Source organism: Megalops cyprinoides, chromosome 19 (assembly GCF_013368585.1).
Source record: "Megalops cyprinoides isolate fMegCyp1 chromosome 19, fMegCyp1.pri, whole genome shotgun sequence".
Lineage (NCBI taxonomy): Eukaryota > Metazoa > Chordata > Actinopteri > Elopiformes > Megalopidae > Megalops > Megalops cyprinoides.
Window position 1 is genome coordinate 27,454,469 of NC_050601.1, and position 25,743 is coordinate 27,480,211.

General features: G+C 41.7%; 2 protein-coding genes across 2 annotated transcripts; one reads left to right on the forward strand and one right to left on the reverse strand.

Moving 5' to 3' along the window:
• Positions 1 to 564: 564 nt before the first annotated feature.
• tmem100a (transmembrane protein 100a) lies at positions 565 to 3,745 on the reverse strand. Its single transcript, XM_036553543.1, has 2 exons — positions 3,257 to 3,745; positions 565 to 1,298 (listed from the first exon to the last, which is right to left on the reverse strand). The coding sequence occupies exon 2, from the start codon at positions 1,215 to 1,217 to the stop codon at positions 810 to 812; it is 408 nt and encodes a 135-aa protein (XP_036409436.1). The 5' UTR covers positions 1,218 to 1,298; positions 3,257 to 3,745; the 3' UTR covers positions 565 to 809.
• A 9,550-nt stretch (positions 3,746 to 13,295) lies between these two features.
• On the forward strand, positions 13,296 to 23,063 carry LOC118795198 (phosphatidylcholine transfer protein). Its single transcript, XM_036553596.1, has 6 exons — positions 13,296 to 13,489; positions 14,398 to 14,515; positions 18,582 to 18,661; positions 20,165 to 20,336; positions 20,943 to 21,010; positions 22,145 to 23,063. The coding sequence occupies exons 1-6, from the start codon at positions 13,361 to 13,363 to the stop codon at positions 22,223 to 22,225; spliced, it is 648 nt and encodes a 215-aa protein (XP_036409489.1). The 5' UTR covers positions 13,296 to 13,360; the 3' UTR covers positions 22,226 to 23,063.
• The last annotated feature ends 2,680 nt before the right edge of the window (positions 23,064 to 25,743 follow it).

Genomic DNA, 25,743 nt, shown 5'->3' on the forward strand with positions numbered 1-25,743 from the left:
CATCAGGTACCATGTTGATTATAGTTTATTTAAAGGGTAAATTAAATGGGGTGTGGTGATTGGGGAAGTGAACGTTATAATCAGAAGGCTGCAGGTTTTATTTCCTACATAGACAACCAATGCAACACACATTTTGTTCCTTCCACAATAATGAGGTATTAACTGTACTTCAGTCGTTTATGTAGGTGAGTGATTGTTTTTTCTTTTTTTTTGAGCTGCATGGGAGAATTTATGGTATTTTCCATACCTTAATTTGATTTCTGTCATATTCATATTTCTGTCATCTTTGATATTGCAATCTAAAGCCATTTCAAACAAACATTTTTATGGAATATACATTTTAAGCAACATGTTAAAATACATACCTTATTTACAGAGTTAAGAGTATAAAGATTAGCTGAGAGTCACCTTCACAGATGGTCTGGTGAAACATGACCCATAAAAAACATTCATTGTTCCAGTTTCCTTCACTTGCATCTTTATCAGTTTTCTATCCCATAAAATCAGTATCCGATAATAAAACAGTAATAAGCAAAGTCCTTCTCTCCAGTTAGTGCTGTGACTATTCATCTTAATTCTGATCCTTTCTGACTGGCTTGCTTCCAAGGCTACCCAGATGTGACAGAAAAGCCAGTGTTTTTGAGGTCAAAGCTGTTAGATGGTTTGCTGTTAGGGAGAAGAAATGACCAAGAATCTGGACAAGATTCATATATGTGTGACAGAGAGATGTGTCCAAAGAGAGGCGTTTTCCCTTTTCACTCTGCATGTTAAGGCTTTTCAATCCAAAGAATTTTTTTTTCCATGGTTCCTCACACAATGCAGTTTCCCCTCGCGGCCATCAGGGCAGCCTGACTCTCCCTGCGTTGCTGCTGCTTCTTCCTCTCGTGTCCCACCTTCCAGCAGGTGGCGCTGGCGGCCAGCAGCAGCAGGCCCGCTGAGAGCAGCACTAGACCCAGGACGGAGATGGTGGAGCCATGGGTGTTGAAGCTGTAGGCAATGGTGGTGACCACCACCCCTGCAATAAGCACCACCACCCCAAACGGCACCATGCAGCGGTAACAGGAGAGCTCCGCGCCACCGGTGGCCGCCGTCAACTGGACCTCGCCCACCAAGGGGACACCCACATGGCTGTTAGGGCTCTTGGCGGACTTTCCCACCAGAATGCCCTCCGGGGCTGCTGTTGCCTTCATCACGGCCTTGCTTGACTCAGTCATCATGCGTGTCAAATTGTCACTCGTGGTAATCCTCGGGTGGGGCCCTGTGTCCTTTAATAGACTGATTGATCAGCGTATCCAAACCTGAGCAAAAGAAATACATCAGTGTTTTTGGTGTCCTTGGAGTGAGTCACTATCCTTCATTTTCACTGTATTTAGTCCCGTCTGGCTATACAAGACAGGACAATTAGTAGCCTTGGTCTAAGATGTATTGCATCTGGAATTATAGTCTGCAATTTCTGATTTTTCTTGTTTTAAGATGGTTTTCAATCAATTAATGAATTTCTGAAGACAGAACAAAGGTGTGACAACTCACTGCCTTCTCAGAAAGCATTCACACACACATACACACACACGGAGTCTTTTTTGTGGATTGCCTAGTTTTTGTCACTGGACATGATTCTACGATGTGTTTTCCCATATACTACAAATACAGTACACCTCACATGAAATCCTGATATAACAGTCAATGGCATATAGTAATCATAAACACTGGGATATAACCAGAATCAGAATCAGACTTTATTGGCCAAGTATGCTTTTACACATACAAGGAATTTGACTCCAGTTCCAATGTTTCTCGTAGTGCTTATATACAATGTCAATGTGACAACAACAAATACCAAACAACAGTAGTGCAGGACACATACATGGAATAAGGCAGCTGCTGTACAATAAGTTAACAGCTACTGTACAATAAATGAAAGTGACCATGAGTGCAGTCTGTACAACTGTTAGTTACAGACAACTATTGCACCATGGGCAATATTTCCTATATCAATGTTTCTTACAGAAGCCTTTTTGCAAGAATCAGGAAATCCACTTATAATAATCAGTCGATGAAGACCAATGAAATAAATGCATTCCACAGCCTACACAGTGCAATATTCTAAGCAGACCAGGATGCATCACATATTTAAAACGAATTCAAACCAGCAAAGCCTATGAGCTGCAGCTGTCATGGAGACACTCAAAAACGATTAACATGAATAAATTCCTGATTTTATGCTTTAATGTAGTTGAAGACTGCGCTCCAGCACTGTAGCTCGCATAGCACTGTAGCTTGAACCAATAATTTCCCTGGTGACATTTAAATAATTAACGTGAGACATGTTGTTTTAATTTTATTTAATAAAACATTACATAAAAATAGAGAACACTTCTGTTTTGTTCAACGGATAAAGAAAAAAGCTACGAACATTCTTAAAAGAAGAGAGAACCGTTGTTCAGAACATACAGATACATTTCCCCTCTTAATTTGGAACTTCTCTTTTAAGAATTCACTCCTCCTAATGATCAAACCGGCCAGGGCAGATGTGATTCTTACACGCAGTAAACTGTAACAGACAAGTACATAATGTGCAGTCACTGGATAAGGCTGGAGTGGATTGATTCCCAGGAACACGAGGGGATGACATTTCAACCTGCTCTGCGTAATGCGAACCAATAACCCAAATTACAACATGAATTGAACTAACGCAGAAATATTTGATCAACGCCACGACCCTGCTAAAGTAGGTGAGCAGATCTGTACGCTCAAATGTAAAAAGCACCACCGTCGACATGGTCATAGAATATTGGCTATTACAGACATTTAAAGATGTGTGTGTCGAGCCATGGCAAACATTGATGCTTTAATCTAGCGAACTAACTGTTTAACCGTTTTTAAATTTCTTTGAAAATGTATTTTGAGTTTGTTTTTGAAATCATCCGAATGTTTTGGTTTTAAAATGATGAATTACAATATAATCGTTTTAGCCACGACGTGTGATTGGTATAATAGCTTTTACTTCCATGTCTCCGCTGAATAAAATGGATAAAAGGGGAGAAGACACGTAATCGTACGAACTGGACACTGTGTTTCGTAACTACTGTAATGAGAGCCGATTTAGACCATCAGAAATGCGCAGAAATGTTACTTGTTGAATATGCGTTCGATGAAAATGCTACAGTCCCGTGCGCTGCATAACCTACTCCAGTTTCATTCGTTGTTTACTTAAGCGTGCACGAATTTTACAGATGAAGGATGGACAGCGACTCACCTTATGTGTGTTTTCTGTTCCCGTGCTGTTTTCCCGTTCCCGAACGTCAAGAAGCAGAACGTGCGGCAACCGCTTTCCTAAGAGCGAAAGAAATTCTACTGAAGAATTTTAATCAATGCGTTTTTCCTCTAGTCTATTCAATTCTATTTATGTCAGTATTCAAATGCACAAGTAAAACATGACTCCCGAAGCAGAATAAAATACTAGTGAACTTCAATTAATCTTTTGGTCTTGAAATAGCTACACGCTGCCCTGTGTCTGAGTCTACCGGTCATGCTACCGGCGCTGGGACTTGGAATTTGTATCTCATTCATCGGGTGTCCAGTTTACGTTGCCTTATGTTTATGAGACACTGACTCCCATGATGCTGAAAGCGAGGGAACGTCTGAAAAGTATCAATGACTCAAGAGGGAGTTTTCTGCACAAGGAACAACACGTTTTTTGTCGCCGTTTAGACTGTTCTGCGGACAAGAAAACTTTTAACCCTCTCAACCGGACTCACGATATACTATACCGATAGACATATGGTACGTTTGCTTATATGTTCTCTTTGGTAAATAAAGATCTGTCATAAAAATTCAGTTTAGCCTATAATTTATAATTCGTGCTGTGGAAATTTTCTTTCTAGAACTTATGAAATATTGTATTTGTGTTATTGTGTTGAATTTTGGCAGTACCTTCAATACTTTCGCCTTTGGTGAGTACCCTGTGTTATTATGGTGTGCGTATCCTTCACCTGATATTCACACTGGCTTCTCCAGGATTCTCATTCCACCTCATAAACTGGATCTGAAAGCTTTTTCTTTGGCTGACAGATCGTTGTCTTCTTCCTAATCACTTTTTTAAAAAATATATCTTAATCGTTGAGACATATGGGATCTGGAGGATCGTGACACTTTTACCTGACCTGTTATTTTGCGATTTGGGTATTCTCCATGACCAGCGTGTGAATTACTCACCCCACCCTTAGTAAAGCAAATACTTCTGTTTAAAATGATGAAGGGTTAGTGCTTGGGGACAGAAACTCGGGCGCCTGCAGCTGTACAGTGCGTACCATAAGATTCCCGATTTGTGAGCGCTCCACGAGAGAGAGAGAGAGAGAGAGAGAGAGAGAGAGAGAGAGAGAGACATTAAAAAGGAGGAGACAGACCACTCGTTGAAATATGAATGGCATTGGCCGTAACGCTCAGTGTGGCCGTTGCATTAAGGGAAGTCCCGCTTCTACACCAAACGGACAATCGCTTTTTTGGTAAAGAAAAACCTGGAAAAAGGCATGCCTATCATATTATTAAGGCGAAAAATGAACGCCCACAGCCCACTCTACTGTCACAATTATAGCTACACAGCACACAAACGGGGCAAATCTACACAATGGGTAATATTAGGTACTAAGATAACGTCCTATATTATGTCTTTGACGGAGATCGGTGCATTATTGCGCCAGCTTTTCCGCCAAATAGGCTATTAGGCCTACCTGTAAAAGACGACATGTCTGACAGAATTTCAGTATAGACCATTTTTGGATTGTATGATAATAGCGTGAGCATTTATTAACATTTGGAATTTATTGTGCTTTTTTCAATTATCGAAGTAGAAATTAGCTTGCTAACGTTAGCTTGCTAATCACCTGCAGCGAGCTTTCGTCACTCTGAAAAAGTAGCTATAAAACAAACAACAAACTGTGATACACCGACTTTATTAAGTAGCCTACTGGGCATGACATGGTGACCACCTCTGACTGTTTACTGATATTCACAGATCATGTGCAAGTCCACTTCATATTTCGGAACATTCTAAAACGCATAGCGTGAAAAGGCTTAACGTGGCTTAATATTCCAAAACAGCGATCAATGATCACCAAATTTTTCTCGGACATCTCTTGTCAGAAACACTCCCACCTGTCAAAAAAGCAAAACCAAAATCCTATGAGTGTGGACGTTATATCTTACATTAAGCGTTTTCCTCTCCATTGACGCCCATTATAAGGAAGAGGCTTAAGTAAGATAACGACCATATTCCTTGGATTTCGGTTTTCATTTTTGATAGGCTATGTGAAAGTGTTTATGACAAGAGACGTGTGAGAGAAATTTGGTCTTCTTTTATCGACGTTTAGGTACTACATTAAGCCACGTTAAGTTTTTTCTTATAATGGCAGAAAAGCCTTAATGTTCCTTATTGTAACACTAGGCCTACACGTTGCTGATCATACACATTGCTGATCACCACCCCAGTGTAGGCTGTAGCTCAGGTGATGTAAGAGGTTAAACATGAATATTTGCGTTAAGCTATTCCCAATGGGCCAACTGTAGGCCAGCCGCAAGCAGTGTCTTTATAATGGGTTCCCATGGGAAAAACCTCAATGAAAACGTGTTTATATTAAACCCATGGGGTCGTCGTATTGGTCCTTGAATGTGTTCATGATCAGAAACGTGTTAGAGAAGTCTAGTCCGGGTACGTCGCTGTTTTGATCCATAATGCTATGTTAAGCTTTTTCCTAATGGGGGTCAATGGAGAAAAAACGACTTAACGCAAGATAGTTACCCCATTCATTGGATTTCAGTTTTTCTTGTTTGATAGGAGATAGTGTTTATGACATGTGAGATGTTAGACAAATTTGGTGATCGTTGATTGCTGTTTTGGGACATTAAGGCACGTTAAGCTTTTTACATTTACATTTATTTATTTAGCAGACGCTTTGATCCAAAGCGACGTACAAACGTGCATACAGTAAGTATAGCGACAGTGCGGGGACAGGATGTGTACAGTTCCACAATGAGACAGTAGCCTGGTTCTCAGCTGAGAGCAAGGTCTGTTTGAGGACACAGTACTAGCTAATTTATACAGCTACAGGATATAGGGCAACTAACAAGATCCAACTTCAAAACAGCGCAATGAGTGTAAACAGCGCAAAGAGATTCCTTATAATGGGAGTCAATAGAGAGGAAAACGCTTAACGTGAGATAACGTCAATACTCCTAGGACTTCGGTTTTGATTTTTTGACAGGAGGAAGTGTTACTGAGATGTCGGAGAGAAATTTGGTGATCTTTCATCGCAGTTTTGGAACATTAAGCCACGTTAAGCGTTTTAGAATGTCCCGAAATATTTCTCCTCCGGCTCAACGCTCTTCTATGTGATCAAAGGTCTGTGAGGAAGTGCTCAAACAATTCGATGCGACCGGGAGAAGGAGAGTGAACTTGTAATAAGTAGGCCAGATTTAATTATTCATTAATCAGTCAGTGGCGTTCTCAGCTCTCTCTCGATGTGTGTGTCCACGCGTGCGTGCGTGGTCACGTTTCTGTTTGTACCCTAAGATGAAATCCCGCAGGCGCCCCTGGGCAGAAAAAACAGTTTTACTGTAGCTAAGCGCCTAAGCCGCAGATGCAGAGTCAACGCCTGGCAAGCGAAGTCACCAGGACCCGCGTGGGGAGCTGGAGCTGAGCGATCGTTTATTTAGAAGTCCGCATGCGGATAATCCAAACACGTCCTCGTGCAGCATAGGCGTCCTTTATGACAGCCCAATTCCCTCCCTTCAGGTCTGGATTTCTGACATTACAAAATGATATGTTTTGCCGTCTTCTCTCTTCTTTTCCCTCCTGGACTTTTCCCCCAAAAGAGACACGATATGTGCGCGCAGGGGCAGGAAAATGCCAGGCACATTTTGCTCATTCGCTTCCCTCTCACTCTTGTGATCTCATAATGAACTCATAAAATTTCTTGTAATCGCCTCATTATTTATCCGAATAATCTAAATCGTTTTGGAAATATGATTTAAAGTGAACAAGCAGAGAGAGGTCATTTGGATTTTTGGAAGACCGCTGCAACATTTTTTTTCTCTCTTGTCATTACATGACGTTACTCCACCCACAAATCAGAGGCGGGACCATCAGACCGAGAGTGCGTTGCTCAGACCTCTGCGCCACCTCGTGTGTCTGATGTGTCTGTTGAGCTTGGTAGCTAGCGGTCTGCGGCGCTGGTTCCTATCTACTCCTGGGACGGGTCTGGTATGTGTTACGTGCTCTGCGGGATCGGTGAATGGAACGGGAGATGCTGACCTTAGCGTGCAGGCGGCGAGTTTCAGTAACCAAACTCAAAAAGCGCTGGGGATCGAGTTACCTCTCTGTTATAGGCTACTGAGAAAAGGAAAATGGTCCCAAGCCATCTCTCTCTCTTTCTGGAATCGAGATGAACTCCATTAATAACAGTGCTGTGGCTGGTCAAGGCATTTGAGCTCCATTGTGTGGCCTTATTATGTATCTCATGTTCCACAGTGGTCGTCCCTCTCTTGGCCAGTAACCATACCAGCCTGGGGCAGCTGAAGCTAGTTACGGTTGGGCTACGTTAGCCCTTTGATGGGAAACCTCCTGGGGAAAATGAGGTTGCTGCTGGAAGTGGTGTTGGTGAGCCAGTAGGGGGCGCTTTTCCCCCAGGACCATTTAAATCTAGTGCCTCAGTGCAGTGACGGGGACACTTTGCTTCAGTGGTGTATTGACCATCGGGCATACCGGGACAAGTCCTGGTGGGCCGCCGCACCGGTGGGCCGGTGGACCGTCAAAAAATCCATAAAGTTTTTACCGGCCCTCTCTGTGTGCCTGTCATTCGGGGTGCGCATGAGAGCGTGCTATGTGCGTGTTCCCGGACTGGGCTCACTGGCCAATCACAACCAAGTTAGGTAATGCGCATTAACATCTAGACTAGAGCCATGTAGAGAGAGTAGCGTCAATTCTGTTCGCTCCAATGGACCCTTTTTTTTAAGCAATGGCGGATCGTGGATAGTTCCCGGAAGGTAGCAGCAAATACTAGCAGCACAGTAGAGTTGCAGCAGAATAGAACGTTAGTGATGCACTTTTAAAGGGTAAGATGTTTATAGAATCAGATTGTATATTAGCAGCACATCTGAATCAAATTAACACGTGCATTAAAGCATGTTAGTGGATTATCCCCCACTAAATTAGTAGATTTAGGGAACGTTAGATCACATATTAGGCTATACAAAGTTAGCAACATATAATATTAACCACGAACAGCCTATTATATGATTACCTCACATATTTTTGTTGTTGCAATCTTTAGTGATAGTAAGATTGATACTGCTGAATTCAGCCAACCATTTTTTTCTCCTCTCCGTGTCAGTGGGGAAACCGTACATTCGTACTCTTTTTTCCGACCGATTGGGGCATCCCCATGCAGCACAGCAAACCACGGTGGAGACTATATGCACGGACAACACGGAGGAAAGGGCACAGACAAACTGCTTGACATGCTATTCATGTTTCTGGGTTTATTAGAGATGTATTTAATGAATTCATGACAATCACTGATAGTCACCTGTCAGTTTCCTTCTATCCAGTCTGAAAGTCATAAAGATTACATTAGTCATTGAGATAATTTATGCCCTCAGTTACCATGGGATTACAGAAACCACTATGAATTAAAGAAATGTTAGAAAATTAATCTGATCTGAATTTTGAAACATTCCTTCCTTTCCCCTCCCTCGATATCAATAAACATTAGGATATGATTGCTCTTGACTACCATACAGGTTTAAGAACATAATAATAATAATAATAATAAACAATTCAAAGCAATAAACAGCAACACACTCTTTAACCAAGGTAACGTTAGCCTAAAATGTCAACAAGGCAAGTAACGCTAGCTGTTCACACTAACTAATCCTCAAATAGTACCGAATTTTACTTTTTAAAAAACATATTGGTGTAACTACATAGCCTACACATGTCGGTGTGCTAAATAAATATTGTAAATCAATGCATTTATTGACTACTAATTACAAAAAAATCGCAGTTCTGTCTCTCTGTATTTACATATTCAAATTGAACTTCCTTGTCAAGAACTTCCTGGAACTATCTGAAGCCTACGTGAATCACGTGACGATCAAGCATTTTGGACTTCCGTTGACGCGACACTCTCTCTACATGGCTCTGATCTAGACTAATGCAAAAGTAGCGCACAGCAGTTAGATGGCCAGCGAAAGCCATGGACAAGAAAATGTCAAAAAGTAAAGGAAGGGCCGAAAAAAATAGAGGAAAAAAGGAGGGAGGTGTAATGGGTAGTATCTTGCGTTGTGTTTAATTTGACGTTACGTGGGTCAGCGAGCGAGTTTCGAACCCACGTTCTCACCGCTTGCTGCTAACTCTTTGCCAGCGTCGTTGCCAGTTGAGCTTAAGGCAAATTTTCCCTCATATATCGGCAACAACGCTACTTAACCAGGTCTCGGGGAGTGACATAGCCGCTGCAACCGCTCGGCTACCTGCTACCCGCTACCTAAGGCTTTATGAAGGACTCACACGAGCTAATCACTTCAGCTCTGCTACATAGGCATTAGAGTCACAGGCCTCCAAATGTAAGCATGGACATTTAGCATAAATTACGGGGCGGATTGTAACTCCCCCAATAATCAAAACCGGCCAATACAACCTCCCCAAATAATCATATCATCATGATGAATGAAAAATATTAGGCTAACTGTTATAAAACATGATAAAGTGGTTGGTTTTCTCGATTCAATGTAACAAGCAAGCAAAGAATAACATTTTTTCAACCCCCCCGCCCCTGTATTGTAAGACTTGGTTGCGCCCAATCCATCCTCCTCTCCCCGCGTCTTCTCAAGCAGCAGCAGCTGGTGGTTGAGCCAAGCCTTGTGGTTTCATTGTGTTAGCTGCACTAACTAACTAACTGATAGACTAGCCATCATAGAATCAGACCACTTATACCGTAGCTACTAGCTAGTTGCGTCTATCTCGCTAGTATGAGGTATAACTAGAGATTATTTCTAAGGTACATTAAGCAGTTATTTATTGTTAACAAATAATAATTTAGGAATTACTTTTTGAGCCTATATCACTGTAACTAACTAATCTATTTCCGAATTCCACTGCTGTTATAGCGCGAGTAACTCCTATCTCCAGTTCTAGCAACTGATCATTGACATGGTTTAATATTAGACCTAAAATGGAGTCAAACTGTGAAATCTTGTGCTTGTGCTAGGTGCTAGGCTCGATAATGATGATTTGGGAATGCTTTTTCCACTTCGTGAAAAGTTAACTTTTTGGATATATGCTTTCATCCGACAGCAACAATATGCATGTTTATTATAAAATTCTCGATATTAAAGCTATGTTAATGCTTTTAATAGATGTCTTGAAAATTCGAACAGGCAACAGAACTCATTTCGCGCGCGATGTGAAATTTCGGTCTGGTGCCAGTGCATTATGGGTGGATAGTGGATACGAATGCCGATAGAGGCCAAATTGTATTAAAATTTCGCCCTATTGTCTTCCTGTAATTGTCTATTGTTTTCAAGTTTAAAAAAGCCCAAATTAAATGACGTTGCAGTCTTATTGTTAGGAGGCTGCAAACCAGGTGGAAAAAAGAAAAAATGACATTAATGTATACAGTTATGAGCTTTTGAATTTTTTTTTTTACCAGTTATATTTGCCTTAACAAATATTTTGCTCACCAGTGTTTTTTCTTAACCCTTGCCTTGAATTTTTCCTGAGTCAGTATTTAAAAAGTGGCGGGGATAGGATTAGAAATTCAGTTACTGTTGAAAGCACCACAGTAACTTCCTCTACATCTGTGAAGAGCCTGGGTGTCACCCTCAACAACAGGCTGGACTTCAAAGACTACATCTCGCAGACAACACACTCCTGTCGATTCCCTCTCTTCAACAACAGGAGGATTCGCCCTTTTCTGACCATTTGCTCCACCCAGCTGGTTGTCCAGGCCACCATGATCTCCCGCCTGGACTATTGCAATGCCCTCCTTGCAGGCCTCCCAGCCTGCACCATTCAGCTACTGCAGCTCATCCAAAACACAGCTTCTAGGCTGATCTACAACCTCCCGAAGTTCTCCCATGTCACCCCTCTACTGAGATCCCTCCACTGGCCCCCCTTCGCAGCCAGGATCCACTTCAAAACCTTGACCCTCACCTTTTCTGCTGCAAGAAAGACCGCCCCGACCTACCTCCAGGACCTCATCCTACCCTACGCACCCACTCGACAGCTTCGCTCTGCTACTTCTGGACGCCTCACTCCTCCCACCAACAGAACGAAAAGGCCCATGCTCCTCTCAACTTTGCTCTTCCATCATTGCAGCCCAGTGGTAGAATGAACTCCCCACCCCCCTAAGAACAACTCCTTCACTCCAACCCTTCAGACGTGGGCTGAAGACACACCTCTTCAGACTCTACCCGGACTGACACCCTTGTCATTTGACCTTGTAAATCTAGATTCTTGGCTCGTACTTGTAGCACTCTCTCTTATGTTGTATTTGTAGCATGTTTTGCCTAGGTAGTATAGCAGCACTTTATTGTCCCAGTGACTGTATTTGATATATGTATCCTTAGATCAGATTAGCTCTGTCTCGCTACACTGACCTTGTGCTCAGCTTCAGCACTATCTGCTTTGTGTGACATGTACACATCTTGCCCTTGTACCTGTTGTTTGCCGACTATATGCGCTTTTGTACGTCACTTTGGATAAAAGCGTCTGCTAAATGAATAAATGTAAATGTAAATGGTGAGAATAGGAGAATCCTCTAGAAGCATGATTTAAGCACATACTGTATCTTATGGTAGGCCTACATCAGATTAAAAAATACATATAGTTATGTTTCGAATGCGTAACTACTGTATTATGACATCAAAAATTATGTGTTTTATATGATAAATATGATCACTGGAGGGACGTGTGTTTTAACACAAAGTTTTCATTTAAAAAGTGGCAAGAATAGGCAAAGTGACGTTAGCCCCTTTGTACAGATGCCAAACTGGGCCTATTTCTGCTGGTTTTTGTATTGTTCTATTCAATGCTTTATAACTCCTTTTAACAGCCTTTTTGTAGAAATGATGAGAATATTTGAAACATGTTTATATCAGTAATTGATCTTAAATGTTTAGTGTCTGTGAAGCTTGTGATGCAGGACAAATTTCAGAGAAATCTGACAATAAAATGATTGTCATCATCAAATAGTGTGTATATGTTATTACCAGTTGGGCAGTTGTAATGACTTTTAATTCACAGAATGGGAAGCAATTGATATGCAGATATAAAAACTGTTGTTCCTCAAATATTTTATCACATTGTAAATAAATAGCTCTTTGCATCCATATTTCTGTTCATTACTTTAACTTCCACTATTCTACAATCATGTCAGGTAACTCAGTTTGGCCTGGACTGCTACAGGTCCTGCAGTGCTGAAGCAAATCCAGGATATCTATATTACATTGCATTATTGTCATTTAGCAGACACTTTTATTTGGAGCAACTTGCATAGGTTACAGTTTTTACATGTGTATTCCATTTATACAGCTGGATATTTACTACAGCAATTGTGGGTTTTAAGTGCCTTGCCCAAGGGTACAGCAGCAGTGCCCCAGCAGGAAATTGAACCAGCAAATACCATTCCTGAGCAATGTTTTTCAGAGACAGTATAGTAATTTTGGATAAAAAGGGTTGCATTATGAGTTTCTGATGTATATACATCATATTTTCTGTGTTCCATAAATGGCACATAAAAATTCCGAAAACAGAAAATGACTGCTACTGCCAAGTGTAATTGAGTAGCCATCACTGATTCTAGACTGACTTGTCCAACCAAAAACCCAGTTTGCATTTTTTTTTCCTACAGAGAACATTATTCAGAGTTTGGCTTTCCTATACGGTAATGAAATATGTTGCATTTTATGTTATGAACATTATGTTGTTCAGCTCAAAAACACACTGGAAATATAATTAAAATATATTAATACAAATCGGAAAATCATTGCAATATACCAAAATGGCAAAATTTTACATATTAATTAGTTATTAATCTAAAAGATATATTCTCTAAAATGTGTTCTTAATATAATGCTTCATTTAAATACATTAGATACATTTTTCGTATAGGTTCATTTTAGTCCTGCACCCTCATGGTTTTGGCGAATTGGCTTGGGGCTTTTGAAGCCAAACCGCTACGCTGGCATGCTCATTTTAAGCGTTAGACATTGCGCAGGTGTGCGCCGCTGCTGCAGTTTCCACAAATCCTTCCTTGTAAGCGTGCGCAAATGACCAGCGGCCAGGAACCAGGAAGAACGCAAAACCATGTCGCTGTGCTTTACCGACGAGCAATTTCAAGACGCTTGGGGGGAACTGGACGAACCTCAGCTAGACGGGGGTTGGGAGTTTTTCACAGAAACCATGGGCGTCAAAATTTACCGATTGTTCGACAAGGTAAAGTCAAAAGTTGTCGTCCCAGAAAATGCTGAAACGCGTTTCCTCTGGCCACCCATACCAAGCCGAGTTACCGGTGTCAATGTAAATAAATGGCATATAAATGTTATTTTATTATGAATTGTGCATTTTCATGAAATTGAGACACGAAGCACAATGAAGCTGCAATTTAATGAACAAAGAGAAAAATTACTTTTTCCCGTAGAATTTGAAAACAATGTTCGCTGTCATGTAGTGTAACTCGCTAGCCACTTGGAAGCGTTCTGTGTTTGGTGACCAAGTGTGAAACGTTGCGATTAGCATGTTCAAGATAAAATGAATGTCGGTCTTGTCGGATAAGAGCAAGGTAATGGCACGAATACTGATTGTACGGTCTCGTTCTGTCAGAGTAGCTGAAGCTGGTCGCCCTGTGTCGCAATCATCATTTAAAGGGACAGCCTCAGAAAATTCGACTGACATTCGCGTCCTCTGTGTATTGTAATTAATTGTCCATTTTGCAGTATTACATCACGTATTATAGCCTACGCTATTTCGATTTGTATTTATCACTATCACAAACTGCATTCTGAACGTTCTGTTGTGTACACCTACACATCTGGGTTTTGTGTATAGTGACACCATTGGAAAAGCTTTCCCACCATTTTATTTCCCTATCTCCACATAATACACATTCCTTACGGAAAACATCCCTTGCGAAACTTGTGTTGATTATTTTGATTTTGATTATTTGTCACAGTAAATGATGGTCAGTACAATCTATACTAGCTGTTCTTTCAAATAGGCTACAATAAACTAAACAAATCGTGAAGCTGGAAAACATTACTTCAAAGAAGGCAATATTTTAATAGTGAAGTGCTGGCCAGATTTCTAGACGGTACGAATTTGTATTTTTATGGTGACATTTGCAGGAAACGGGACTTTATGAGTACAAAGTATTCGGCGTCCTCTCCTCTTGCGACCCGGACCTGTGTGTCGAGGTATATATGGATTTGGCATATCGGAAGCAATGGGACGGCTACGTGAAAGGTCAGTGGACGAACTTGTTCAAACTCAATGGCGGAGATCGAGTCTCTCTCGCAGAATTCCCTTCAGTATGATTGTGTGCGCGCTGTCGTACAGGTAGAGCTATCAAACGGTTCTGGGTGACACCAACTCGCAGGGGTGTACTGGGAAAGAAATTCAGCCCTGGGACCGGCGGTGGTTCGTTATGTTTTCATAATTTCATTAGCGTTATTAAGCTCCTCAAAGTTTTCACCGCCGCATTTGCTGTGTTTTTTAACGTTTTTTCCAATCTCGTGCTCTAATCGCACCGGTGTTAGCATAAGCCTACGCGCTAAACGGCTAATCACACCGGTGTGACCGTACGGGCCAAAGAGTTAACGTCAAACTTACCGCTTCTTCTACCGCAGTCTGCTCCTCGAAAACAGCGTTGCTGGGCACTTGAGGATGCTGATGCCCAAACAGTATGTCTATTTTTTTAACCTTTGGAAGCCTGTGACTCTAATGCTTGCTTCCCCCTTTCTCTGTTTTTTTCACCCCCTCCTTTACTTTTTGACATTTTCTTGTCCATGGCTTTCGTTGGCCATCTCACTGCTGCGCGCTCCTTTTGCATTAGTCTAGATCAGAGCCATGTGGCTCTGGTCTAGACGTTAACGCGCATTAACTTGGTTGTGATTGGCCATTGAGCCCAGTCCCGGAACGTGTACACAGCATGCTCTCATGCGCACCCTGAATGACAGGCACACAGAGAGGGCCGGTAAAAGCTATGGATAACCGATTGTCTAATTTTCTCACCTTTCATGCTGCCTTCTAGCCAGTCTCCAAAGTTTCACAGGTAACTGTTTTAGCCAGTTAGAGCAATGGTCTGTATAGTTTGCAAGAGCTTGCTAGAGTGTGTTGCTTCCCTTAGACCCTTACTGTCCTCAAGTCCCTTGGTTGTAGAATTGTTCATATTTAGAATGTTGTGTGTCAAGTTCTTAGTCTGTTTCCCTTCCTTTGAAATGGCTCTCTACACCTTGTAAATAGTCTGCGCATCTGGTAATTAGAACAATTGAGTACTTTTGATTTAAATTATTAATCCTAGAACCAACCATGGGCTACGTTCACACTATGGTTTTTGTAAACATGGTCATCTGATAGGATGTGATTGTTATATAAGGTTTTGAACAGGTCCGTAGCTTGTCCAGTAAAGGGGCCAGTGTGGCTTGTAAACTGTAAAGGTAATAATCTTCTGTCCATCTGTAGTGGGGTGCTATGTGTATTTAATAAATGTATATAAATCCATAATACATAAATGATGTGCATCCTTTGCATCTTGTTGTAGCTTAAACAAATGTGAAGTCCTAGGAAAAGATTTGGCAAGGTGTGCTTTTGAAAATCAAATCTAGGAAAAGTGTTTGGTTGGACATATGAAGTAGATGGCCCTCACAAGGCTTCTTCGCAAGTCTGCAGTATATCCAACCCTGTAGATTTGCCCCTTTCCCCCCAGGCCATGCTAGAAAGTGCAGCAGTGCATGCGTTTACCACACTTACAGTAGCATTTTCTCTGTAGGTAAAACGCATACACCTGATTGTCATCTATGTCACCCTGCATGTTATAAACTACAGCATGAGCAGTCAAACTTTAATTGACCTATGCTACACAGGTGCTTCAGATGAGGTGGAGCTTCAGATTGAGTTCATTCATGGGGCGACAGTGGTTCAGGAGGTAGAGCAGTCGACTGGGGATTAGAAGGTCCCTGGTTTGAATCTGGCTTATCCTGGCAGAGTGTCGAAGTGTCCTTGAGCAAGACACTGAACCCCCAACAGCTCCCAGTGGCCAGTTGGTAAGCCTGTATAGCAGCCTCTGCCACTGGTAGGTAGATGTGAGGCATATAACTGTAAAGTGCTTTGAGTACTCAAATGAGTAGAAAAGCGCTATATAAATGCAGTCCATTTACCATTTAGATGAGATGTTCTGTCCACTAAAAAGGCCACAAGCTCCATGCTGTCATCGTTCCTCAGAAAATCCAAGTAATGCCTGGCTTTGACATTCTTCTGCTGGGACAAAAACATCTCCAAATCTTTCCTGATGGCCCAAAACCTCTCCAGGACCCTTCCCTTACTCAGCCAACTCACATTGTTATGGAGGAGTAAGTCATCATAAGCAGCATTTACCTGATAAGAGAAAGAAGAAAAAAGATAAAAATAAATACATGATCTTTTTGTGTTCCACAAAATATTCATAAAGTGAACACACCTTGTAAATGCTGTAAATGTAAATGGTTAAAGTCTGTTGTAAGTAGATTTTGATGAAAACTTAACACTTCCAAATGCATATAATTAGATTTTCTCCTATATTTATTCAGAATTGAAAATGATTATATACATTTGTGAAATAAGGGTTGACCTATCATCAGTCAGGTGTTTACAGTGGGGAGATATTCAGCATTTTCCCTGTTGTATGAGTATTAACTTATGCCTTAGTTTCCAGTGAATTAAAATTGTTAAAGATTTAAATGCTTTGGCTCTGAAGCAATATTTTTTATTTGTGCAGTCTGTGTGTGTGTGGTCACCTCTTAATAATCTCCCATTGACCCACCCACACTAAAACACAGTAGAAGTAAAAAGTAAAATTAATACTCACCTCAGTCAGGAATGCTCGCAGAAGACAGTGCTGAAGGGCAGAGGATGCTCTCAGGTAGTTCACAAGCTACATAGTAGTTTCCATGACGTCTGAATATTCTTTTCCAAGGCTAGCACACAGCACGGACTGGTGTATTATACAGTGGTATGTCAGCACGTCTGAGTGCTTCTCTTTCAGATGTTGGACAGCTCCCTTCTCCTTCCCTATCATGGCTGGAGCACCATCAGTAGCGATGAACACAACATTCTTGACATCAGTTCCCCTTTCATTAAGCATCTGCATGATAGCTTCATAGATGTCCTCTCCTCTAGTGTGACAGAGTGGAGTAAGGCCCAGTAAGTCTTCACAGAATGTCCCCTTTGCCTTGCTGAAGTATCTGACAAACACACATAGCTGGGCTTGGTCTGTGTCGTCTGTTGACTCATCCACCGCAAGTGAAAGGCAGCGTGCATCTTTGATATCATCAGTTAACTGCTTAACTAAGTCATGGGCAAGTATCTCTGCCCATGGCAAGTATCTCTGTCCTGAAGTGTTGTTGGATAGTGGAATTTTCTTTAATTTCTCGGACATCTCCTGTCTCTCCTTTCCCTCAAACAAAGCCTCTGCTATCTCCACTAAACACTCCTTAACTATCTCTGCATCAGAGAAAGGCTTCTTGTTTTTGCCTAGTACCCAGGCCACTCGGAAAGAGGCTTCTGTAGCTCTCTCTTGCTGTGTCAGAGCTCTCACAAGCAACTTATTTTACTTGGCGTAATTTGGTTGTCCTCACCTCTGTATTCTGTGGATATTGCTGTTCAAAATGTCTGTGTTTTGTTTCATATTGGCGTTTGACATTACCACTCTTCACAACTCCAACTGTCTCGTTACAAATTAAACAGAACGGCTTCGTGCTTGATTGGGGCAAAATGAACGCATACTTCTCTGTCCAGTCATCTTTGAAAACTATTTTCTTCGTCAACTTTTCTTTTTTTGGAAACTGACATCCTCACCCATCGGAACGCTCACACACTGCGGTGAAGTGTCGCCCGATTACGTCAAACGTCATACACTCCCTGGATGTCATGGCAACAATGTCACACAGGAAAACTTTAAATAACTCGCCTTCGCCTTCATTTCGGAACAGGAATACTCTAATTATCTCCAAAAAGAGATAACAAAACAAAACGAATGGTTTACAAAGTTTAACATGCGTTCTTTAAAGTAGGAAATGCACATATTTAATCCATCACATACAATTAGTGCACTTGAAATATGAAGTGGAGGCGGGTCCGGATTGAATTCCCTCTGGGTCCGGATCCGGACTGGAGTCCGGACTTTAAGAAGTGCTGATGTAGGAAGTGAGAAGTGAAGAAAGGACACAATTTAGCACTTTTGGAAACTAGTCAGTGACACAGACCGTTCATACCACATTGGTGTCCTATGTTTGAACTGTATTGCATTTGTGCTGAGTTGCTTTTGTTTGTACAGAACTTTATGAGAAGGACTATGATGGACAGACATCAATCTACTGGGAGGTGAAGTACCCGTTTCCTCTGTCAAACAGAGATGTATCCTAACAAATGTGAAATGAACATGAATTACTATGACATGAGTGAACTCCCAGATAAGAGACAGTTCAGTTTGAAAGGGTGTAACCTATCTACAGGCTGAGTGTGCTGACATGCCCCTCTGCTTAATGCGATTAATAATTAAACATTTAGCTTATCATAGCTATCACTAAGTGGGTTTGAAGTTGGTTGTCTAATAGAAAGCAGACTGTAACTGTGGGAGGTATTGTATCAGAACAGGGTCCTATACGAAGTGGAGTCCCGCAGGGATCGGTGTTGGGGCCTTTGCTATTCCTTATATACGTAAATGATCTGGATGCAGAGGTTAGTAGTAAAGTAGTAAAATTTGCAGATGATACAAAACTAGGGGGTCTAGCCAACAGTATAGAATCAACTCAGGTAATACAGGAAGACCTAAACAGCATCCAAAAGTGGGCAGATACCTGGCAGATGACATTCAATTTAGCTAAATGTAAAGTCTTGCATGTGGGAAATAAGAACCTTAGACAAGACTACTTCATGGGGGGAAAAAAACTAGAATGTGCTCAATTTGAAAAAGACTTGGAGTAATAGTTGACCCAAGCTTTACAGGATCTAGGCAGTGTGCTGTAGCAGTAAAAAGGCCAACAGGATGTTGGGAGATATAGCCAAAAGATATAGATTATATATAGCCAATACAAGATTATATATAGCCAAAATATATTGATTATAAATCTAAAGAGGTTATGTTGAAATTATACAATGCTTTAGTCAGAGCTCATTTGGAATATTGTGTGCAGTTCTGGGCACTGCACTATAAGAAAGATATTTAGGCTCTTGGAAAAGTTCAAAGAATGGAAACTAAATTAGTTCCTGGCATGAAATATAAAAGCTAGGAGGAAAGACTCAAGTTACTTCGATCTAATAGAGGTTTTTAAATTTATAAAACGACTCAAAGGTTAACTATAATAGATTTTTTAGGCTTAGTTCAGTCTGTACAACAAGGGGACATAAGTGAAGAGCAAGTTCCGCACTGATGTAAGAAAGTACCATTTTACACAAAGAGTTATCAATACATGGAATAGGTTGCCAGATCATGTAGTTGAGGCAGAGACCCTTGCTGTGTTCAAGTCCAGACTTGATGCAGTTTTGGATTCTCTTTAATTGTAATGGCGAGCTTAGTTGGGCCGAATGGCCTGTTCTCGTCATAATATGTTCTTATGTTCTTATATTTATTTCTAATTCTAATGCATTAATGTAGTTACTTTAAGAGGAAAACTGACAGTAGAGGGCTGTGACACATTGGAAATGTCAGTGCAGTAAAATGACCTTTTTCACTTCACTGTCGCACATTCGTACCAGTAATATATATATGTATATGTATGCACATTACACAAATGCATATACACACATCTACACAACTACATATGCACACATACACTGCATGCACATGCTCATTCATTCTGTCTCACACACACACACACATCCATGCTCTGCCTGGGTCTTCTTTAACTCTGTTCGCAGTATGTGTACATGAGGGAGAGGAGGTTGCTGAAGCCAGAGGGCAGGAGGATCTGGGTGGTTTTGGCCCAGAGCTCCTCTGTGCCTCAATGCCCAGAGAAAAGTGGCATCCTGAGGGTCAAGGACTACAAGCAGAGCCTGGCCATGGAGAGCGACGGTGCCTCTGGGACCAAAGGTATGAGTATTTACACAAAGTCCTTACATGCAGTTTATATACTCATCCTTAACAGAGTCCTTATACACATCTTAAATACTCCTCCTCTACAGAGCTCTCACACACAGCTTAAATACTCCTCCTCTAAAAATGTCCTTATGTACAGCTTTAATATTCTCCTCCACATTCTCCTTACATAGTTTACTTGATTAAAGCACTGTTCTTACACTGTTTTTACAGAGGTCTAACACCACATACCCTCTGTGCTTATGCTCAGTTAAACTGCTTAAATATTCCCTCTGTAAAGCCTTCCAGGGCTCTCAAACTAATGGTCATCTGCAAATATTCATTTCTGATAGCCACAATGTCTGAATCCATCAGAATTGCCTCTTAAACTGCATTCTGGACTCTGCGTAAGCCTCTGGAGATGCATGTGGACACTGTATAGTGATCTGTGTCTAAAAAAACAGGGAAACGCCATCTTGCAGAATACAGGCACTGTGATGCACCTCATCAATCGCCTCTTCATTGATGCAGTAGTGGAGGACCTAAAAGTAAAGTGGTATTAGACTTAGTTTTTGGAGCCTCCTCACATCAGTGTCTCTGTATGCTCTGCTGTCTTTGCAGTATTCATGAACTACTTCGACAACCCAGGCGGTTCAATTCCAACCTGGCTGATCAACTGGGCTGCCAAGGTGAGCACACACAGCAGGCAGCCAGGTTCAGGACCTCAGGTCTGATAATGGGGAAAATGATGACTTTTTCCAGGGAGAAGCTAACATTAGTTTTACACCTGTATGATTTGAAGGGGCGGCTCTTAATAGATTAATTCTGTGGTAGAGTATGGAGTCCTTGGTGCCACAGTCGCTGTTGTTGCACTCATCTGGGCCACAGAGACAGGGTGGGGTCAAACATGTATATTCCACATCTGTGAATGTTTGTGTGGCTGAGCCCACATAGGTCTCAGTTAATTGTGTGTTTATTTGATTTGGCCTGGTTACAACTGCATAATTTATTTGTTTGACTGAAACCTTTACTCAGAGCAATGGAGAACGTTGACGATTACACATCTGCAGAATTCTCTCAACTCATTTATATAGCTGGGATTTCAACAAAGCAGCTGGAGTGGGTTTGCTCATGGGTTTTAAAAGCAAGGCCACACCTGAAATTCAAACTCAGGATGGTTCGGGCTGGTGTCCAGGGCAGTAGCTGTGAGCAGCTGTGTGGGTTGTGATGGATCTGAAGCTGTCTTTTTTTTCTGGTCTGGTCTCCGTCTTGTCCCAGCATGCTTTGCAGCTTTGCCAGTGTGTTGTCTGTGTAAATGGCAGTCATCCCAGCGTGCTCTTTGGGGCTCCAGCCATGCACTTGATTGCAAGCAGATGTACTGACATGAGGGCTTCCCTTTCCCATCACCCCCTGAGTGCACACACAACACAGTGGTACAGTGGGAAGGGAACCCGAACATTATAGGTTTTTATAGGAGTCCTGAACAGCTTCAGTAAATACCCAGCTGAACAAATTGATAATATGTGAAGTGTAAATGGTGTGAGTGGTCTTCGACACATGTTTGCAGAGCAAAATCATTATTGAACAGTGATCTCTTTGCTATCTACTTGCTTGAGTCACTGAAGTGGTCACCCTAAAGCAGGAGTGTGCCTGTGTGCGGGGCAGCAGTGTGGTAAGGTGGTAAGGAGTACGTCTTGTAACCAAAAGGTTGCTGATTAGATTCCCTGCTGGGGCACTGCTGCTGTACCCTTGGTCAAGGCACTTAACCCAGAATCTGTAGAAGCTAAAATGTAATGTAAAATGTGTGTTTGTTCTCTCCTCAGAGCGGTGTGCCTGCATTCCTTACTGACATGCAGAAGGCCTGCAAAAATTACCCAGAATATTGTAAGAAAAGCAAGAAGTAACTGCACAGAGGTCACCATGGGGTCATCACTGGGTCACCACAGGGTTGCCATGAGGTCACAAGAGCTGCCTTTTCACCTCTTCCTTCCCCCCATTGTGGTGTCTACTGTAAACCTACTGTAGGAGGTAGTAATCAGAATGCAGCTCAACAGGGCATTGTGAGCTACAGTATATTTAGGATTTTGTGTAATTTTAATATGTAACTGATAGAGTGTTCAGTCCTCAGTACTCAGGGGTCTGGTGTCTACACGCTACTGTAAGACTGGGTGACAAAGGCTTAAAACAACATCCATCAGGAACTAAATACACACCATAAAAGTGAGAAAAAGGAAAGCAATGACAAGAAGAAAGAGTGAGAGAAGGGAGGTAGAATGGAGTGGGAAAGTAAAGGGTTAATGAAGATGGCTGAATGGTACTTCCAGGTGTTCTTTAAAACTGATGTATTCAGGTCAAATTCAGTCATTTGTTTTCAATCGATAACCTGGTCACATCTGGGGCCTCTGAGTCAGAGACTAGTTATGTCTTGGGGGGCTTAGGTGGAGGGACGTGATAGAGCCATAACCATGGATATCACCCCAAAAATCCTGATCAACTACATGAGAGGTGCTCTGAGATGACTGCATGACCCAGGTTTTGTCCTGTCTGCTTGGCCTGTATTTATTAATCTGTCAAGATTTTCTTTCTTGGTTTGAAAGTGTTCTCCTGTGGTATGTTTTAAGTAATTCTAGCACGAGGTGTTTTTATCTTGTGGTTTGTGGTCTTTGTTGTTATGTGAAAATGGATGCTTGATTGGGGAGTGTGATCAAATGAAAGGTATATTGGCATTATTTTTGCGCTGAAAACGATCCAATTTTAATAAAATATTTTCAAAACTGAAATCAGCACTTCATATTTTCTATGTGGAAAATGTTTATTGCTCCATTGAAGGGCAAAGTATTATGCACTTCATAACAATGTTAGCATTGTTCATTTCTGTTATGTTCTCAAGTTTAGAGAACACAGAAGAGGAACACCATGGAGTTCTGTCTTTCAGATATATGATTATTCACCCAAAACCATCCGAGGATAGCTTCCTGGGCATTCTACCTGTCTGAAATCTGCTCTTGATACTCACTGCCTCTGGAAACACATCAGATCCAAATACATACAATCCATAAATGAACTATCATTTATCCAATGCTGTACTTAGCTAGTCTGATGCAATTTTGAGGGTCATAGAGAATGTTTACTACCATACACATCATATGCTACATAAACATGGTTAGTGCCTTAATCTCAAGGTTTCAGCCTGTCTCTCTCCAACATGTGGAGCACTCAAAAGAGTCTCACAAGCACATTACAGCTGCATCACATGGGTGCATGGTACATGGGTGCCCGTAAGTATTTTACAGTGTCACAGTTAGTGGGTGCCTGTAATGAGGGTAAATGATCGCAGGTAATGATAAAATTGGAGGGGCAGACATTGTAAGAGTAGTTAACATCTTTAGGTTCCAGAATGAGGATGAAAACCTCTTCTCTAAGCATTGCAATAGTGGCTTTTAGCTTGTTGATTCATAATTTAATACTTCTTGAAGTATCAGTATCTCCTAACTGCAGAGCCCACAGGTGGCTGAATCAGTAGTCGTTCCACAACGCACACCCAGAGAAGGCAGAGTTTTTCCACAGCCACACCCACAGTGCCACCTGTCACTCCTCAAAGCCCTTGATTCACACTGTAGGTTTCTGTGCAGTACTTTCACTCTATTTTAATTTAAAGACAAAAGCATTTGTTTCCCCCAAGATGTCAATTAAATTGAACAATGGCAATGAAACGATCATAATTTAAGGGCGGCCATAACATTTGCTGACATAGAGATGTCATTAAAATGCAATTATCTGTGATTACATCAAAACTAAAACTAAGATGTTTTGATTTTGTGGCTCCTAATGTTTTCCAGACATCCTGGACACACAAGCATTTCTCAGACGAAGCATTTCATGTTTGGTTCTTGAGCAATAGTCAGTCATTCCCATTGTTAAGGGAATTGATAAATAAGTCTGCCTTTAAAAAAGAGGATTTCAGACTGAACTGGACAGAACTTGTTTGGCTGTTTACAAAGCAGAATGTTACAGCATGTTGTTGTAGCACCAGACTCAATGTTCACATTTGGGGTGTTTGAAAATATATGAGGATCAATGACATTCTGCAGTGATTGGACTGGAGTTGCTGGCACACAGAGAGTCATCCAGAGAAACAGGTTTCAAGGGGCTCGCTTCAGGTTGAAACCTGTACCCTCCCCCCAATCCCTTTCTCTCTTTCTGTATCTTTCCCTGTCTCAATCTCCCTTGTGCTGTGCCACTCTCACTCCCTCTTTCTTTCATTTCTTTCATCTATTCCCTGTCCCAGAGCTCTGACAAAACCCACAGTGCTTTCTAATCACTAAACAAGGTTGTTGTATTTTGGAAATGCTGAATGGCGAGGTCATATGTTAACCATCCCTATATAGACTCTATCAGGAGCCTACTGTCTGAGAGCCTGCCTCTCTCTGTCTCCCTCCCATTCTCTCTCTATTGCTTCTACCTGTCTCTGCCTCTCCTTATCTCTCCCCCTCTCTCCATCTCTGACCTGTGGAATGTCTACTGACGTATCAACATGCTCAGACACTGTCCAGATGTTTCCTAAACACCAACGGTGTTGGCTCTCGTCCTTCTCCTCTGAGATGCCAGGTATGGCTTTCGGAAAGGCACCTCTGATGCCGTATCCCCCCAGTTCACTGATCCTGCGGGGGTACACGTTTCCACGGTACACACTGGAATTCTATCCTGGCACCTCTTCACAGCAACAGGCATCTGGACACATCTTTACCCTGAGTACATCATCAAAGTCATTAGGGACCCGCACTCCAGCGGCTGGCAAGACCAAGCCCTAAAACACAGAATTTACCTGAATTGCTTTAGTAATTATAACCAGATAATTAGCTGGCCTGGAGGAGGCTGTCTGCAAAGTGACCAAAGCAGACACAGCTAGCATGGTCAGTGGACAAGAAGCAGAGGAGTTGACCCCCTTTTACAATTATTTACATAAACTGGGTAATACTTGAAAAGGACTGGATTCTGTACGTCTGTCTCAGATGAGCCGTAGCATGACCCTGGCGTGACAACCCTCTTTCCACCATACATGTATGTACACATACACACACATCCTTCACCCATCACAGAACAGTATTATTTCTCACAAAGGAAGCTTAATCAATGGCACTGAAAGCTACTTTATTTTAAAGTATTTGTCAAAAAATGGCTGAAGATAAACATCTGCCTTTTCACAGTAACTTCTTATGTTGTAGGGCTGAAATTATACCTTGAATGCATGTCAGTTACTCCTGCCCCTTGTGGTCACCACTGTAAACCAAAATTGTGGAGTTTCTCTTATCATGACAGAACAGCAGAGTACCCCATGCACGGTCTCTGTTTTGCTTGAATATGTGGCTTTAAAATGGAAGATGTAAACTGTGCATGTTCCAGCTGTCATGCTCATGTGATG

What these genes read in the sequence shown, in the direction of transcription:
- LOC118795198 (XM_036553596.1), top strand. Translation starts at nt 13,361, where the DNA reads ATGTCGCTGTGCTTTACCGACGAGCAATTTCAAGACGCTTGGGGGGAA. An exon ending in TTTACCGATTGTTCGACAAG is followed by an intron (nt 13,490 to 14,397) that starts GTAAAGTCAAAA and finishes TGACATTTGCAG; the next exon opens with GAAACGGGACTTTATGAGTA. An exon ending in TGATCAACTGGGCTGCCAAG is followed by an intron (nt 21,011 to 22,144) that starts GTGAGCACACAC and finishes TTCTCTCCTCAG; the next exon opens with AGCGGTGTGCCTGCATTCCT.
- tmem100a (XM_036553543.1), bottom strand. Translation starts at nt 1,217, where the DNA reads ATGATGACTGAGTCAAGCAAGGCCGTGATGAAGGCAACAGCAGCCCCG.